Source organism: Mastigoproctus giganteus, chromosome 9 (assembly GCF_048544385.1).
Source record: "Mastigoproctus giganteus isolate SK-2022 chromosome 9, ASM4854438v1, whole genome shotgun sequence".
NCBI lineage: Eukaryota > Metazoa > Arthropoda > Arachnida > Uropygi > Thelyphonidae > Mastigoproctus > Mastigoproctus giganteus.
Genome location: NC_143583.1, coordinates 140,296,890 through 140,315,049, shown reverse-complemented (window position 1 = coordinate 140,315,049; position 18,160 = coordinate 140,296,890). Strand labels below are relative to the sequence as shown.

Genomic DNA, 18,160 nt, shown 5'->3' with positions numbered 1-18,160 from the left:
TTTGGATCTTAAAAAGGCTTTTGATACTGTTGCACATTGAAGATGGCTGCACAAATTGGAGCAGTGCAGCATTGGAGGCAATTTGCTGCTATGGATAAAGGGATGGTTGAGTGTGGGAGAAGACAGAGTGTGGTAATCAATGGACACTGCTCTTCATGGACTAATGTTATTATTAGTGGAGTCCCTCAGGGTTCAGTGTTTGGTCCATTATTGTTTTCTGTATTTATAAATAATATTGATGATGGTATATCAAGCTTAATGTCCAAGTTTGCAGACGATACAAAGGTTGACAGGGTGGTTAAGGACACTACTGACGCTATGCTGCTGCAACAGCATCTGGAAAGGTTGAGCAGATGGGCTGAGAGGTGGAAAATGAAGTTTAACATTGACAAATGTAAAGTACTACATATGGGAAACAGTAACCTTAGAGTAATATATCAACTCTGTGGTACTACACTGACAGTGGTAGAGAATGAAAAGGACCTGGGGTAATTGTGCAGGCAGATATGAAGTTTTCTGAGCAGTGGAGACGCTCTGCAAGAGTAGCTCATGGTGTCTTTTCAATGATATACAGGAATTTTTCTAGCAGGGATAAGGAGGTGATTATCCCCTTGTATAAGGCAATGGTCAGGCCACACCTTGAGTACTGTATACAGGTCTGGAGGCCTCAACGGAGGGGTGAAATTGGAGTGTTTTTTTTTTTTTTATGGCTGATGCTGCATAAGCTTGCTTTCTTGCATCGTATGCCTCTACTAATGCTAATGCTAATACGTATATAGTTATCCCAAGGGCACATACTGGGCTTTCATGTCTTATAAAAGTGTTGCCGGTCCACGTCTTATGGATAGCATGATTTACTTTAATTTTAATTTTAATTCCTAAATATTAATACCTTTTATTTTTTATTATTAAAATTTTATTATAAACATATTGATCATATTGTATCTTCATCCTACATAAAAACAAGTAAATATAATATGCCTTTTCCAAACTATAAAATATAAGTAACATCCAGACCATTCACATGAAAACAAAGATTAGTATTTGCCTATGGCAAGTTAACTACCATGCCATGGGACAAAAAAAAAAAACCTGGTACGACTGCGTAACAAATAGAACCACACACATAAAACCAAAAGAAGGTGAAAAAAATGAACATTATCAGTCTGACTACCACAGGATATGGAGGTGAGGTACAATGGTATTTTAATCTGATACATACCTGTAGGGCTTTGAATCTCCTATCACAGTTTACTGTCTTTTACATAAACTACCCTGTTTAATTAAAAATATTTAAGTACATAATTGAAGTACATATAATTTACCTACCTTATTCTAAAAAATATTTCCACCAAGTTATGACCTAAAGTTATCCTAGCAAAACTGGTATAGAGATTACAGAAATGGGTATGTTTGAAACAGTCTTCTAGTTTGGCTTTGTGTCTGCTCAAAGCCCCTGAGGAAGTAGCAGATGTATGTATGGCCAAGAGGGAGAATGTTAATTTTCATTAATTTTCTTTAATTTCTTTAAATTTCTCTAATTTTCTTAAAATTTTACATTAATTTCGATGTGTTATATATTAATATATTTATATGTATCTATAGTACATTAGGCTATCCATTCCAGGGCTAGTTTATATATTACTAGTGGGTTGGTTGGGATCACCACAAACCTGATGCTCCCATGTAGAACCAAATTTAATAATAAGAAATATAAGTTTAGTACAAATAAAAACTATGCACGTATAATGGCTAATTGTCCCTATACAACAGCATTAACGTGGCACATAATAACTCCATTAACACCCCTTAATAATTAAAAGTCATCAGACACAACTTCAATATATATATATATACACTATATTTGTTTGTTTTTTTGTTTATTAAGAAGTGTTATATATTTTTTTATAAATTTGGTTCAAAGAATTGTATGTATTTAATTTATATTTTGTATGTAAATGTTTTTTTATAAATAATTTTTTTTTAAAATGTGTATATTGTTTTTAGAGGGTTGTAAAATCCCCCCCCCAAGATGTCATGTATTGGAATACTAAGGATCTGGTCACTTTATGTATATGGGTAACCTTAACCCTAGAGTAGCATACCAACTGTGAGGAATTACAATCAGGGTAGTGGAGAATGAAAAACACCTGGGGGTTATTGTGCAGTCAGATATGAAGTTTTCTGAGCAGTGCAAACAGGCTGCAAGAGTAGCTCATGGAGTCTTGTCAATGATATATAGGAATTTTTCTAGCAGGGATAAGGAGGTGATTATCCCCTTGTATAAGGCAATGGTCAGCCACACCTTTAGAACTACATATAGGTCTGCAGGCCTCATTTTAGAAAAGATGTAGAGGTGCTGGAAAGAGTACAGAGAAGGGCAACGAGATTAGTGAGTGGAACAAAAGTTGCTGATACCAAGAAAGGCTAAGTTCTGCAAATTGCAGAGTCTGGAGACTAGGCACCTGAGAGGTGATCTGATTGAGGTGTATAAGGTCTTGAATGGTTTGAGAAAGCTCAATGCTGATGTGATTCTTCCTCTTGCTCAGATTACACACCTGAGGGGGTACAAATTCAAATTTGAGGAAAGACAGTTGTAAAACAGATATGCAGAAATTTGCCTTCAGCCAGTCAATTGCTGGAACCAGTTGATTGCTGGAAGAAACTTCCATCTGTCGTTGTGGAAGTTGACAGCATAAATAAATTCAAGGCTGAACTAGACAAACTTTTGGAGTGAATGGATGGGTGACACGGTAAGTTTTTTTTTTTTTTTTGATGCTATATAAGTTTGCTTTCTTGCATCATATGCATCTACTAATGCTAATGCTAAACCACATGAGCTAGTGTACTATGATCAAAACGATCAATGCATCAAAGAATTTCTAACTATCCAAAAAACACACCCATATATTTAATGCATCATTGAACAATAAATTGTTATCTATAAAACATTATGAGTATGAAAGACAAATATTATAAATTAACAAATATTATAAATTACGTCTGAATAGCATTTAATCCAGCTGCCTTCATCTTAATCATCCGATCCTTCCAATAAATAAATGGTACTCGAAAATAGTGCATAGACCCTGAAATATATCGAAATGGTCTGCCATCTTTCAAGAAACGGTTGTTTTCATGATCAACAACAAAAGTTCTCTCAGAAAACACCTATGGAATAAAAAAAAAAAATTGTCTTATTAAAAATATTAGTTCTGCAACATTTTAAAACATGGATTTCATGCACATTCTTTTTCATTTGTATTACCTTAAATTAACATTTTTAAATATAGTTAGGTGTTAAAAGCTTCAAAAATTATTAGAGTTAAAATTATTTATTTTACCATCAACCATTATATATCCTTAACTGAAGGAGTAAATATAGATATATGTATGTATGCACTGAGTGGCCATATTAAATATAATCCAACCATCCATAAAATAGACCACTGCATTACGTGCCCATATCAAGCTACACGGGCCTTAGAGGGGAACAGGTATCCTGTGTGTTATCAAACACTCAGCCTAAAACACTGATGGATCCAATATCTCTCTATTACAGAAGATTTAGGAGAAGTCCGGTTGGCCTGCCTCCCTAAAATCCACTCATGCACACCTTCTCGATGGTAAGCCCTGTTACATCACTTAGGTGGCAACGAACGTGTAGAGTGGTTCTCTTCAAGATGCCTGGTCAGCATGAAGAGGAAAAGACCAACCCCTCCAGCAATATGAAAGCATGACGAAACAAATGGCCCTCAGTCCCCAGCAGCTTTCACTCTCCCTCTTACGGCAGCGAGAGGATTAGAGTGGAAGCAGAGGGTGCTAAGAATCTCTGGGTACGACCAGGCTGCCATGCACGGAAACTGAACTTGGCCTGTTATAACGTAAGAACACTCATCGGTGAAGACAGGATATTAGAGCTGGAAAAGGAATTAGAAAATGTGAATTGGAATATCATCGGTTTGGCTGAAACAAGAAGAAGAAATGAATCACTTATAAGTTTATCAAGTGGAAATCTGCTGTACACCAATGGAAACAGTGAAAGGAGTGAAGGTGGAATTGGGTTTCTGGTCCATAAAGATTTTAAAAACAACATTTTGGAATTCAAAAGTACATCACCAAGAGTGTCAAGACTAATACTCAAGATTTCTAAGAGATAAAAGCTAAAGATTATAATGATTTATGCACCAACATCGAGCCATGATGATGAAGAGGTTGAAGAAATGTACACTGAAATTGAGAGTCTTCTAGATGAGCAGAAAACCCACTACACTATTATTATGGGAGACTTCAATGCTAAGGTTGGAAAAAGACAAAACAGCACAGAAAGGGGAACTATAGGAAATTTTGGAATTGGTGAAAGAAATGAAAGAGGTGAAAGACTTGTGGAATTTGCAGAATCTCAAGGACCGTCAGTAATGAACACTTTTTTCAAGAAAAGGGTGAACAGAAAGTGGACATGGAAGAGTCCAAATGGATTAACTACTAATGAAATCGACTTCATCCTCACTAACAGAAGATATATTGTGAATGATGTTACCGTCCTGAATAAGGTAAATGTTGGAAGTGATCACAGAATGGTAAGATGTACACTTGATATAGATGTAGGAAAGGAAAGGAAAAACTGACCCGAGTAAATAATACAAAGGTCTTTGAAATAACAGAGGAGAAAAAGCAGTATGTACTGGAACTTAAGAACAAGTTTGAGCTTCTGCAGACTGCTGAGGACCAAGATATCGACGAGGAATATTACAACTTTTTGAAAGTTATAAAGCCCAAGAAACCTATAGGGAAAAAGAAATCCAAAGAAGAAAAAATTAGTCAAGAAACACTTGTCATGATGAACCGAAGACGACAAATGAAAAGCAAGAAAAACACTGACAGGGAGAAAATTGAGTATACTGAGTTATGCAAAGCCATTAGAAAGAGACTCAGAGAGGACATAAGAAGATTTAACACAAGAAAAGTAGAACAAGCATTAAGGGAAAACAAAGGATTTAAATCAGCAGCCATGAGCAGTAATACAGAAAGACAAATGATACTGAAACTGAAGAATAGCGATGGTGTACTTATTGGAATTACTAAGCAGCAGAGAAGGCATAATTCAAATAGCAGAAGACTACTATAGAGAATTATACAAGGAGCAGGGGAATGATGCCAGCAGTGGGGAAGATGGATTGCAAAGTAGCAACACATACGACATACCCAATATTCTTCCTGATGAGGTAGAGCATGCATTGAAGAAAATGAAGAATCAGAAAGCACCGGGGGAAGATGAAGTTACAGTAGAGTTGTTAAAATTGGGAGGAAGAGACATAACACAAAAACTGGCAAGGCTCTTCACAAAGTGCATTAGAAAAGGTGTGACGCCTAAGCAGTGGAATAATGCAATCATAGTTTTGCTGCATAAGAAATGAGATAAATCAGAAATTGGAAATTATAGACCAATTAGCTTGTTATCCCACATCTACAAGTTGTTCACAAGGGTCATTACTAACAGATTAGAAAGAATACTGGATGAGAATCAACCGAAAGAGCAAGCTGGCTTTAGGACAGGATTCTCAACTATGGATCACCTTCATGTAATATCACAGCTAATGGAGAAAGCAAATGAATATAAAACACCATTATGCCTGGCATTTGTGGATTATGAAAAGGCATTTGACTCCATACAGCATAAGGCAATGTTTCGGGCACTGGAAAGACAAGGCATTGATACCCCATATATTATGATTTTGAAGAAAATATACGAGAGTGCTACCTCCTTTATTAGACTAGACAAAGACAGTAGGAAATTTAAAATTGAGAAAGGAGTTCGACAAGGAGACACAATATCTCCGAAGCTGTTTACTGCTGCCCTTCAGGAAGCTTTCAGAAGATTAGACTGGTCGCAGAAAGGAGTCAATGTGAATGGAGAGTACCTAAACCATTTACGATTTGCAGATGACATTGTGGTCATAAGCCATGATCCCAAAGAATTAGAGGAAAATCTTAATCAGTTATGCACAGCTAGTAAGGATTTTGGACTAAAGATGAATATGGCTCAAACAAAAGTAATGATGAACAAGTATGCCACAGAAAGGGAAATAATGATTGAAGGAGCAGTAATTGAAAAGGTGGAGTCATATACTTATCTGGGACAAGTTATTAGCTGTAATAATGATAAATGGCTGGAAGTCAAGAGAAGAATAAATTTTGGATGGATAGCATTCAGGAAATATAGTCACATACTGAAGAGCAATATCCCAGTTTGTCTGAAACGTAAAATAATGGACCAATGTATACTCCCCATCATGACTTATGGAAGTGAAACTTGGGCACTCACCAAAAGAATGGAAGAGAAGCTGAGAACTACACAGCGAAGAATGGAACGAATCATATTGGGAATAAGACTGTTAGATAAGAAGAGAAACACATGGATTAGGCAACAAACTCAAGTAAAGGACATTCTTATCAAAACTAAAGAACTAAAATGGTCTTGGGCAGGACACATAGCTCGAAGACATGATGACAGATGGACTAAGAAAATAACAGAATGGTATCCAAGAGGAGCTAGAAGAAAACCTGGAAGACAAAGGCGGAGATGGATAGATGAAATTCATGAGTTTGTGGGTAGTAAATGGATGTCCAGTGCTCAAAACAGAAGGAACTGGAAAGTTGCTGGAGAGACCTTCATCCTGCAGTGGATTGAAAATGGCTGATGATGATGATGATGATGATCAAGCTACACAATGCAAATAGTCAAATATTCAAGAACAGATTGTGAGATTGTGTGTGCAATTCAGTGAGATAATGGGCACTCATAATGACACAAATGCCTTTGAATGCAATTTGATAACTGTCATCAAACATGTCAGTGCAAGTATCGTGGATATAGTTGCTCTGTCCTGCACTACAACATCTAGAGGTTATTTGGTTTTTTCTTTAGGAGCATTAGCAACTAAGGCCATATTGCTCAGGGGGATACATGGTGGTCATTCCCTGATCTTTCCGCATCCTCCGCATTTAATGGTCACAGGTTTGAACCCCGGTCTAATCAAGAAGCGTGTGCTATGCACTGCTGCTCCTGCCCACATGGCTACAGAGGCACCAATATAAAATAATACCTAGAGGGTAGTACATAATGGTCCAACAACTAAAAATCAAACAGCCAATGGCAGTCCTGTGGCCAGAGACAACTCAGTGATGTGACAGACTGCCAGAAAGTGAAAACAATCATGCAGTACAATACATAGGTCACAATTAACCAAACTGCAGCACAGCACAGTACAACAATGGTGTGATGATTCCACTAAATCAGGTAAAATAACTAACCCTAAATGTCTGAATATTCAAAAATCTCTGGAGATCACCTAAAGCATTCCATAGTATTTCCAAGAATCCTGCAAACCCACTCTCTCAATTACTCTAATCTTGAAGTGGATCTACACCAGTACAGAAAGTGCATCACCAAAAGATAATAATCACTGCTCATTTCAAAGTCTGGTGGAAAAGAAATCTCATACAATGCATTTCTACTGAAAGGCTGCACAAAATCTGGAAACAGAACAAAAATGTTAATGACTGTATAACCTACTCTAGAGCTCATGCTCAGTTTAACTGTCAAAGATCCAATGCAATCAATGATTTTGTCAACCCATATGTAGTAAACATCCCTTATAGCCAGAATATTTCTAAATTTCCAGGCTATTTGGACATGAAAAAGTAGCTAGATCATGTTTCTAGATTTGAAGTTCTCAATGAACACCATGACCTACTGCTATTCCTACCCCATAACCAGCTGCAATATGATACTCTCCATTCGTTTGTTTGTTGTTTGTTATTTGGTTTTTTAGGAGCATTAGCAACTAAGGCCATATTGCTCCGGGATATGCGGTGGTCATTCGCTGACCTTTCCGCATCCTCCATATTTGGTGGTGACGGGCTCGAACCCCGGTCTAATCAAGAAGCGTGTGCTACGCACTGCTGCTCCTTCCCACCGGGCTACGGAGGTGCCCACTCTCCACTCAATTTTCATCTCAAGACAAGAGCTCGTAATAGCAATCAACCTCTGTAACAGTATGCCCAGATAACATTCCACAATTTATGCTTAATTGTTCAAGCTCTTATACACAACAACCTTTCTTGGTGATTTATAATGCCATCTTGACAAAATGAGTCTTCCATACATGAATGGAACAGCTATATAAAATTAATGGGTTTTCATGCAAAACTGCTGAATCTAACAGTGACTAAACATTTTTAACCAATCTGTAATGCATCAAGCCTACTTAAACTTTTCAAGAAAATCCAACATATCATACTAACCACCTGCTATAGTGGAGAGAAATTCTATAGGCAGCTGAAGATCATTCATCAGTTTCCCTCGCCTCTCTCACTCCTTACATCTTTCACCCATATAATTTGTAGTACTGACCACTTAAATTAGCACTATGTTTCTCAGACTAACAGTCTGTTGACAAGAAGGGGTGAAATTGTAGCAATAATGTGTCATGGAATAGCTAGTGAATGACCCTGATCTTCCTATAGAAATTCTCTCTCTCTGCTGTACCATATAAACCATCACAAATCCATTATGAACTAACAACCACTCCCCACCAACCAACCTGCTTGAAACAACAAGTAGTTTCTGGTGTGCCTTGGAATATAGAAAGGAGCTCGCAATCACCTATTTACATATCGAGGTAGCATTTAATGCTGTGCAAGTGTCTGCACTCGTGAGTCTTCTTGAGTCCTTCTCTTCTCTCCTTCACAAAAGAATTATCCAGCTTAATGTGAACAGAAGTGTTTACTAGGATGATTGATACTGGGATCCCTCAAGGAGGAGTATTTTTGTGGATTATTATTTATCGCACCACTGATTCTGAACAGCCAAGATCTCCTCAGACCCTTACAGATCTTGGCATAACATTTGATTCAGAGCTTCAGTTTCATCAACATCTTAAAAACCTTACATCACGGCACTTCAGTGGATGGCCAAGCAGCATCACTTATATATCAAAAGCCCCTATAATTGTCAGAAGATACATCAGACCATAATCTACTCACTTCTTCTCTAAGCAGTAGAAAGCTGGGTGCCTACATCCCCATCTACAAAGCCCTCTCCTTGACGTGGAGTTTTGGCTGTTCAAGTGAACTTACTGAAGTTAGTCTGCTCCACCAGTGCAAGAAATCTATTTCAGGAGACTTCTCCCTGCTGTTGGAATATCTCAATGTTAGCTCCTTGATACTCCCACCTAGGGTTAACTCCTAAAATTTCTAAATAGATTTTTATTTAGGTCTTGCACCAGTGCTAAAGCATTTGGAATGCTTTAGCATTGGTGCAAGATCTTGACAAAAATCATAACAAATTTGCAGCTGACTCCTAGAGGAACACTGCATGAATGACCTGGAGGGTACCTATCTACAGTGGCGCTGAAATTCAACATAAAAGAGATAGAGGCAGAGAGATCCCCTTATGGATCACCAACAGTGTGTTAGAACCTATCTCTACTACTACCTGGATGACTGCCCACTGTTGCCATTTTGTCTGCAGACAGGCTCACAACAGTTGCTGCTTGTTAAACGAAAGCCCTCTGTTTACAGAGTAATGTAAATAATAAATGACCTCGTATTTAGTATCTATGTAAATTTCCTAAATATATAAATATAGATAGATTTTCTTGTTCACACCAATCTAATTAATGTGCTGATTACTGTATATTAGCTTGATGGTAATACTAAGTGAAATGGCAAATATTATTATTGTATTATCACAGCATATGTACTTTTTCTCTAATTTATGTATATTTCCAATTAGACAATCTAATTTTATCAATTATCAATATTATTTATTTTATCAATATTATAAAATAAAATATTTGAAAAATTTTATTCATACACTAACCCCCTATTAGTTTCTTGATTGAACCTGTAAATCCCTGGCCTTGTGGCCATGATAGGCTTTTGCAATATACCTTGTTTTGTCTCTCACTCCCCTTGTTTTTTCTCTTCACTTTACCAATGGCATAAGAGAACACCCAGCTTCTAACATTTATTTCTGTATGTGGAGTCAATGTTAAAAAATTTTCCATAAAGTATTCGACTTCTTATTTTTACATTTTATGTGTGAAAGTTGGGCATGCCTTGGTCTTGCTATTTGAAACTGGCTTTCCCTCTGTATGTGTTTCAGCCATGTTTGACAGCAAATTTTTTGGTCTACTGTGCTCAGCAGTAATGGCAAACTGATGTGTAAAATTTATACCTACAGCATAAGAGGATACTGAGTCTTTTTTTATAATGGGCCAGGAGGATATCCAGAATGGATGAACAAAAGAGATGAGTTATCCTCTTATGTCATTGTTAAATTTTGGCACAACACTTTAATGTTACATCAAGTACAGTGAGTGGCAAAAATGGCCATAATATATGCAGAGCAAAAGCCAGTTCCAATAGCAAGAAAGAGGTGTGTCTGACTCTCATAAGCAACACAGGTCCAACTGAAAATAAAAAGTCCTTCTCTTCTCTTACATACTACTTGGAAATTTTTTTTACAACACCACATACAGAAACAAATGTTAAAAGCTAGCTCTTATGCCATTGGTAAAAATTAGACACATTACTTGGCCATTGACAATATGGGTTGCCAACAAAATGTGTGAAGCAAAGCAGTAACATTCATGGAGAGAAAAACAGCTCTGATAACAAGAAAGAAGTACCCAACTTTCACACATAAAACAGCACCAATTAAAAATAAAGAAGTAAATACCGTTTAGAATTTTTTTAACAACAATCTTACATACAGAAACAAATATTAAACAATCGATAGCCTCTTATGCCATTGGTAAAAATTCATACATCACCTTGTAATTGCCGATGTGGGCTGCAAAAATATACCACGAAACACAGCTGTAACATGGGTGAAAGGAGAATCAACTCAACATAAATTTGTACAATGAGCCCTAGCAGATGCAATGGAAGAATAAGTTTTGACAGCAGATAAATTCAGTTTGATTCGGCAATTTCATTTGGCATTTGTAGGGTGAATGCCCTTCGAAGAAATTAATATGAGGGGGGGGCCCATCAGGCTCTCAACTGCCCAACTCAATGCCAGAGCTCACTACTGTGCATCAGGCAATACAGTAGCAATCTCTAAGGCAGAATGCACTGGTCCCACAGGAGATAGTTATTGTCAGTGACTCTATTGTCAGGGAGACTGGGAATATATTATGCAAAAAGGTTAGATGGAACAGGACTAGGGTTTGTCTGCCTTCTGTACAATTTCATCTGCCAAGTTGATGACATTATAGAGAAGATATCACCTTTTAAGGGCACTAAAGGTGATATTCTTGAACATGTTAGCATGAATTACCTTAAGAGTAAGAAATCTGCAGCTTTAGTACAGGTAAATGTTGAAAAAAAAGTCGCAAGTTAGGGTTAAATTTGAAAGTGTTTGCAATTCTGCCCAGACATGATAGGAGGAAGTATATGATGAGGGTATTCTCAATCAATTCGGCCCTGCAGAGATTGTGCAAGGCTCGTGGGGTAGAATTTTTCAGTGTGGTCTGTGCTTTCTAACAGGAGAGACTATTTCTACAGGGATGGGATACACTTAAATAGAAAGTGCAAGAATATTTGCTGATGCTATCAAGGCAGTGTTAGATGGGTTGGAAAACTGCTAGCTTGGGGAAATTCACAGAATCAAAGATAAACAGCAGCTACAGGCAGAGACAAAAATGATTCTTGCACTCCTTCTATTGTAATGAGCAGAAGCCTAGAGAGCAGGTTGCTGGGGATTTCAAGAGCTGCTGGGAGTCATTATGGAAGAAGTAAATATATGTGCTGTGTTAGAGTAAGTAAAAGTAAGAACAGGTGCATGTATACTTGCATGTACACCAATGCTAGAAGTATAGTAAATAAATTTGATGAATTTTAACTGCTGATCAAGACATTAAACGCAGATATTGTTGGGATATCAGAGACATGGTGTCACACAGATATAGGCAGTGCAGAATTGGAATTTGGGGGTTTCAATGTGTACAGAAAGGATAGACTGGGTAGGAAGGGAGGAGGCGTTGTGCTGTTCGTTAAGAAACACATAAAATCTAAGGAAGTGCATCCAGTTGATATGGGTGGACAGTACAAGTTGAGTCAGTTTGGTGTGATATAAGCACTGGGAAAGGGAAATTGACAGTAGGAGTGTGTTATAGGCATAATGACTCTGATGAGTACAATAAACAGTTGGGCAGAGAAATAGAGGGGCCAGTAAATCAAAATGTCTTGTAATGGGGAATTTTAACTTTCCAGATATTGACTGAACTTGTGGATTGGCCCCTCTATTTCCACATCAGTACGCTGTAACCACTAGATGACAGTGATCACAGCGTACTGATGTGGAATTTACTTAAAGATGTAACTACCATCAAGGGTAATGGGTTTTTGTTTTCATAAAGGTGACTACAGTGGTCTCAGACAGTTTTTAAATTCTGTACAGTGGGATCAACTGATGATGTTTAAAACAGCGAATTTTAAATGGGAAGCCTTCAAGGAATTAATCTTGGAAGCTACTAGGCTTTTCATACCAACTTAGAAATACTGTTCAAGATTTAGACCTAAATGGATGTGAGATGAACTAATAAGGCTCGTGGCAAAGAAGAGAAATGTGTGGGATGCATCTAAAGCAGTGGTTTTCAACCGGAGTGCCGCATTGATGTTTATTTAGTACCTTTATATAAAGAATAAAATTATTATATATAAGCTGTATAATGAATTGTAATTTTGTTTATAGTTGTATTACTGTAATAACTATCATATAACATATTTTTTTAATATTAGATATATAGCCGCTCCCCGCTTTACGTAAGGGTTGCGTTCCGCAGACCTCTATGTAGGTCAAATTTAACGTAAGTTGAAATTTCCCTAAATGTTTATTTATGCAGCACTCGCAACTATGCATGCTAAATTTGATTGGAACAAAAACGAAATGCTTGATAAATATTTAAATAAAATTATTTACTCAGCTTTTTTATCTCATGTGCAGGAAAAATTACAAAAGTATACAAAATTACAAAAATTATAACATTACAAAAAGAGAGGAGAGGCAGGCATAATGTCAGCAAGTTTTAACTTTTGAGCATCATTGTCAGAATTAACTCCCCAGGTGATAACCACGCCGCTGCAGAAGTTGAGGGCTGTGGAGATTTATAGGGGGTTTTTTCTAACACATCACAAAATTTCTCTGCAGCTGCAGAATCGGAATTGAAGACTTCACCGCATACTTTAATGTTTTGGAAACCAGCGTGATGCTTGAACCTATTAAACCACCCGTTGATTGCCAGAAACTTGGCTTGGGGTTCGCCATACTTATCCTTAATATCTTCATAAATACTTCTTGCTTTTGCTTGAATGGCCATTGGACTCAGGGGTACTTGTTTCTGAATCTGATTTTCCATTAATTTTATTAACAGCTTTTCCATCTTCGATATAGCACCTGAATGCTGTTTTGTGATCACTGTTGATCTTAAATGCGTTGATCCTTTAATATGTTCTTTTATACGCACATATCCTTTCAAATGTATTCAATAATGAAGCAGCGAGACATAATTCCCATGCAATAAGATGACAAACTTTGTCCTGCGTCGTAATTCTTAATGATCTTCATTTCTAAATCAATTCTGTTTCGTTTGCTAGCACTGCCACCACTTATACTTTCCGTTGGTCACTTTCCCTTCACCACTGTAATAAGTAAATAGGAATGAAGAGAATATTCTGAAAATTTATTTGTGTTTTATATGATTGAAGATTTCAGCGAAGGGGAACTCATTTCACCACATACTATAACGTAAAAACCCACAGAATACATATGCAATAAGATCAAGTTTACTACCCGTTTATAATAGATTGCACTAACAAAAAAGCCCAATAAACTGGAAAGTGCAAATTGTTTTTATTCTTTTATGGTAGTGACCTCCAGAAATGTGTTTTAGAAAAATATCGCAAAGGCGTTCAAAATTGATTCTTATAACGGAACATATGAAATTGTAGTGCAATTTCCATTATTAAATGAACTTATAGAGAGATAAATAGCTTAGTTAATAGAGAAAATTTCAACTTCCAAGGTCTTGGAACGAATTACCAAAAAAAACAATCTGTTATTGGGTTCACATTGGAATGTTTTTACGATACCTCCATTTATTCCTACAGGATGCAAAATACGTTTCCATGATTTTTTTAAGTTTGCACCGGACGCAAAAACCTACGTAAAGTTGAATTTCCACAAGTCGAGTATTACATAAGCCAGGGAGTGGCTGTATATATACACATACAGAGAGGGAATCAGATCTAACAAGAAGAAAATTGAGTAGGGATGCCACAAAATAAATTACTTAAGGGTGCTGTTATTAAAAAAAGGTTGAAAAACACTGATATAAAGTATCAGGTGACACAGAAGCCTATGGTAAATATAATCTGTAATCAAATCACAAAGGAGGTTAGGCAAGCGAAGGCTGATTACAAGAAATCCTATGCAAAGGATGCAAAAAAAACAACAAAGACTTCTTTACGTACGTAAACTCTAGAAGGAAGAGGATGAATCAGATTGGTCCACTTGATGTTGGTGGTTCAACTGTTGATGATCCAGCTCAGATAGCTCACAAACTGAATGAATATTTTGCATCTACATTCACACATGAGGAATTCTGTAAGGAAGGGAAGGACAGAAGTTTACTAAACTCTTCGTGAATTACTAAATGATTTTGTAATAGCGGAGAGCAAAGTGGAGGGAAAATTGTTGAAATTAAACATTAAAAAGGCACCTGGAATGGATGGAATCTATCCAGTTATATTGAAAGAGGCAGCAAGGGAAGTTAGCAAACACTTAGCCATAATTATGAGAGCATTCTTAGATTCAGGGGCGGTTGCCATGGACTGGAGATGTGCAAATGTATCCCCAATTCACAAAGGGGATTCAAAGGGTGACACAAATAATTATAGACCTGTTAGTTTAACTTCTATTCAAGGGAAAATAATAAAGTCACTGGTTAAAGAAGCATTGCAGAATCATCTGGGGAAGACCAATTATAGTTCAGACACAGCATGGGTTTGTTAAGAGGAAGTTTTGTCTGACCAATTTGATTGGGTATTATAATGTGGACGTAAACGATCTATCTGGATGCAAAAATAATTTTGATGCCATATACTTGGATTTCACGAAAGCTTTTAATACTGTTGCACGTGGAAGACTGCTTTACAAATTAGAGCATTATTGGCAGAGAATGGTATTAGATGGACACTGCTCTATGTGGACTAATGTTATTAGTGGAGTCCCCCAGGTTCCGTGCTGGCCCCAATGTTGTTTTGTGTATTTATCAATGATATCGATGAAGGTATATTAGGCTTAATGTCCAAGTTTGCAGATGATACAAAGGTTGGCAGGTTTGTTAATGAAAGTAAGGACAGTATGCTACTGCAACAGGATCTAGAAAATTTAGGCAGATGGCCTGAGAAGTTTAACTAAAGTTTAACTTTGACAAATGTAAAGTACTGCATGTGGGTAGCAGTAACCCAAGAGCAGAGGCATAGTTAGGTTTTCAGCACCCTTGGCAAATTCGTGGCTATGCACCTTTTTTCAATAAATGGTAAAATCATAATAAATAATAAGAACAGTCGGACCTCTGTTTAACAAACTTCTTTATAGTGAATTTTTCTGTTTAAAGATAAATGTTTTCTTTTTACCGAATTTTTTTAGAATTTGCTAAATAGAATTTTATTCTTTACCGAATTTTTTTATTTCTTCGTTTTATGGAAACGAAAATTTTCATATAACAACTGCATTACAAGATTTAACTGGGTACACATCGTTCGCATCCACGGCCTTCAAGCAAGCATAGTGCTGTTGTTATGCCCGAATTAAAAGATAAAGAGATTACCATCTGCAACTTAGTGGGACCCATAAAACCTATCTGACTACCTGTCCCACATACAGAGAAGTCGAGCTGGTCAACTACTTTCTGTGTATCCATAGCCAGTGGGCAGACCAAGGCTCTGGTCAATCTTCTATTGTAAGCACCCTGTTAGAACAGAGTAGTTTCCCTTTATCTTGACAAGTGGTCATCTGTTGTTTCGTGGAAGTGAAACAGCACCGTTTCAAAGCTATTGGCTTACCATCGAGCATAATATGAGATGAAATGATGCCTCCCACACTACTATCGTAGTTTTTCCTTAAGAGTTATCTATGGTGTATCCACACCAATATTATATAAATATAAAACTCTTCCTCTTAACATATTATGCCTTGTTGCATTTAGTTATTTTAAATTATTTCACTTTGTACTGTTGTTGCTAACAAATTAATAAATTCATTCTGAATTTCTGGAGATAAATAATTAGTGTGGTGTTTAATATGCAATTCCAGAGCATTTTTCATACAATGGTCAAATTCGCTAACAAATTTTATCAAGTTTAAAAATACGCCACATTTTTTTTCTTCGATATTGATATTACCAGCATGTCCACAAAATGCCAAATTATTTTCAGCACAGAACAATATACATTTCAATATTATTTTCAATGTATGATGCCATTTTGAAATTTTGCTTCTTAGTGCTGCGTGTGCAGCGTCATCAATTAGTCCACCTTTTTGAAGAACCTTTTCTAATAATTTCCATTTTGTGAAATTGTTTATGTGTTGTAATGAATTCGCATGAAAAAGAATGTTTGGGTTTAGATGTTTCCAATCCTTAAATCCATCTGAGCTGCAAAATGGAACATTATTTGTGCCAGATACAAATAAGAGGCACGGAAAACAATATACTGCATCTTTGTTTTTGCAATAAAATAACCATTTATTTGAGAGTAGCCTGTGCGAGACGTACATTTTTGCCGCTCCTGGAACAGAGAAGTTTTTTCTGATTTATTTTCTGTTTTATTAGCTTAAATTGGCATATTAACTTATTTTCTTGAGTAGTTTTATATTCTTATTTACGATACTTAGATTAAAGTAACTTAGACTGAGATTTTGTAGGTATTACTTAGTATCGGAAAGGGTATCAAATCCACGTGTTTACCGTTCGTAAATAGCTGCCATTGTTACGCGATACAAAATATCTCGAAATATATAGCATAAGCTTAATATAGTATAGTATAGTACATAATATTGTCAATTAATCAGATAATTAATCTTGTTGAACTTCATTGTCAATTAAATTGTACTTTTAACTATACATATAACGACTTGGGTTACATAACATAAATAATTAGTAAAAAATAAATAATTAATACTTAACTTGATACGGAAGTTATATAAAGGGATTTCGTAGATAACACTCGATACTAAAACATAAATATAGAGTTATAACTGTGTTGAGATATAAGCTTAGGGTTTTAATTTTGTACTGAAATTGAAATTTTATTGAAATTAAATCGAAATCATGACTCTGACCAGAGCAGCAAAGCAAAAGGCTCAAGCTAATGGGAGTGCTATGGCTCATGGGGGAACTGAGGGGGGCAGTTTCCCACTGAATCACAGCCTATTAAAATGCACTAATTGCTTGATGTTTGTGGAGCAGTCAGGTACGGGACATGATACTGCCATGGGGGAAGTCTTTGTGTGTGCGCGATGCAAGGAGTGTAAGGAAATCAGGCGAAACCTCAGCATTGTAATGGGCCTATATGAGAGATTGAAGGACAGGGTAGATGTTCTCGAAGGATTAAAAGAGAAGGGGCCCATCAAGCTCTCAGCTGCCCACACCAATGCCAAAGCTTGCACTTGGTCATCACGCAACACAGCGGCAGCCCCCAAGGAAGAATGCGCTGGTCCCAAAGGAACTAGTAGTTGTTGGTGACTCTATTGTCAGGGAAACGGGAAACATGCTTTGTAAAAGGGATAGGTGGAACAGGACCAGGGTATGTCTGCCAGGGGAAGGTTGATAACGTTGTAGAGCGGATATCATCTTTTAAGGGCACAAAAGGTGATATAGTTGTACACGTTGGCACTAAGGATATTAAGAGTAGGAGACCGGCGGAATTACTTAACAAGTACAGGTCACTGTTGAAAAAAAGCCGTGAATTAGGGTTGAATTTGAAAGTGTCTGCAATTCTGCCCAGACACGATAGGAGGGAGTATATGATGAGAGCCCTGTCGATCAATTCGGCCCTGGAAGGATTGTGCAAGGCTCAAGCGGTA

The 18,160-nt window shown here is 36.9% G+C and overlaps 1 protein-coding gene across 1 annotated transcript in view; it reads right to left on the bottom strand.

Moving 5' to 3' along the window:
- Positions 1-18,160, bottom strand: part of LOC150080774 (beta-galactosidase-like) — a 389,882-nt gene that overhangs the window by 361,142 nt on the left and 10,580 nt on the right. Inside the window, exon 3 of the mRNA XM_090380816.1 lies at positions 3,002-3,171. Coding sequence (XP_090236942.1) covers positions 3,002-3,171 — 170 coding nt within the window. The remainder of the gene's footprint in view (positions 1-3,001; positions 3,172-18,160) is intronic.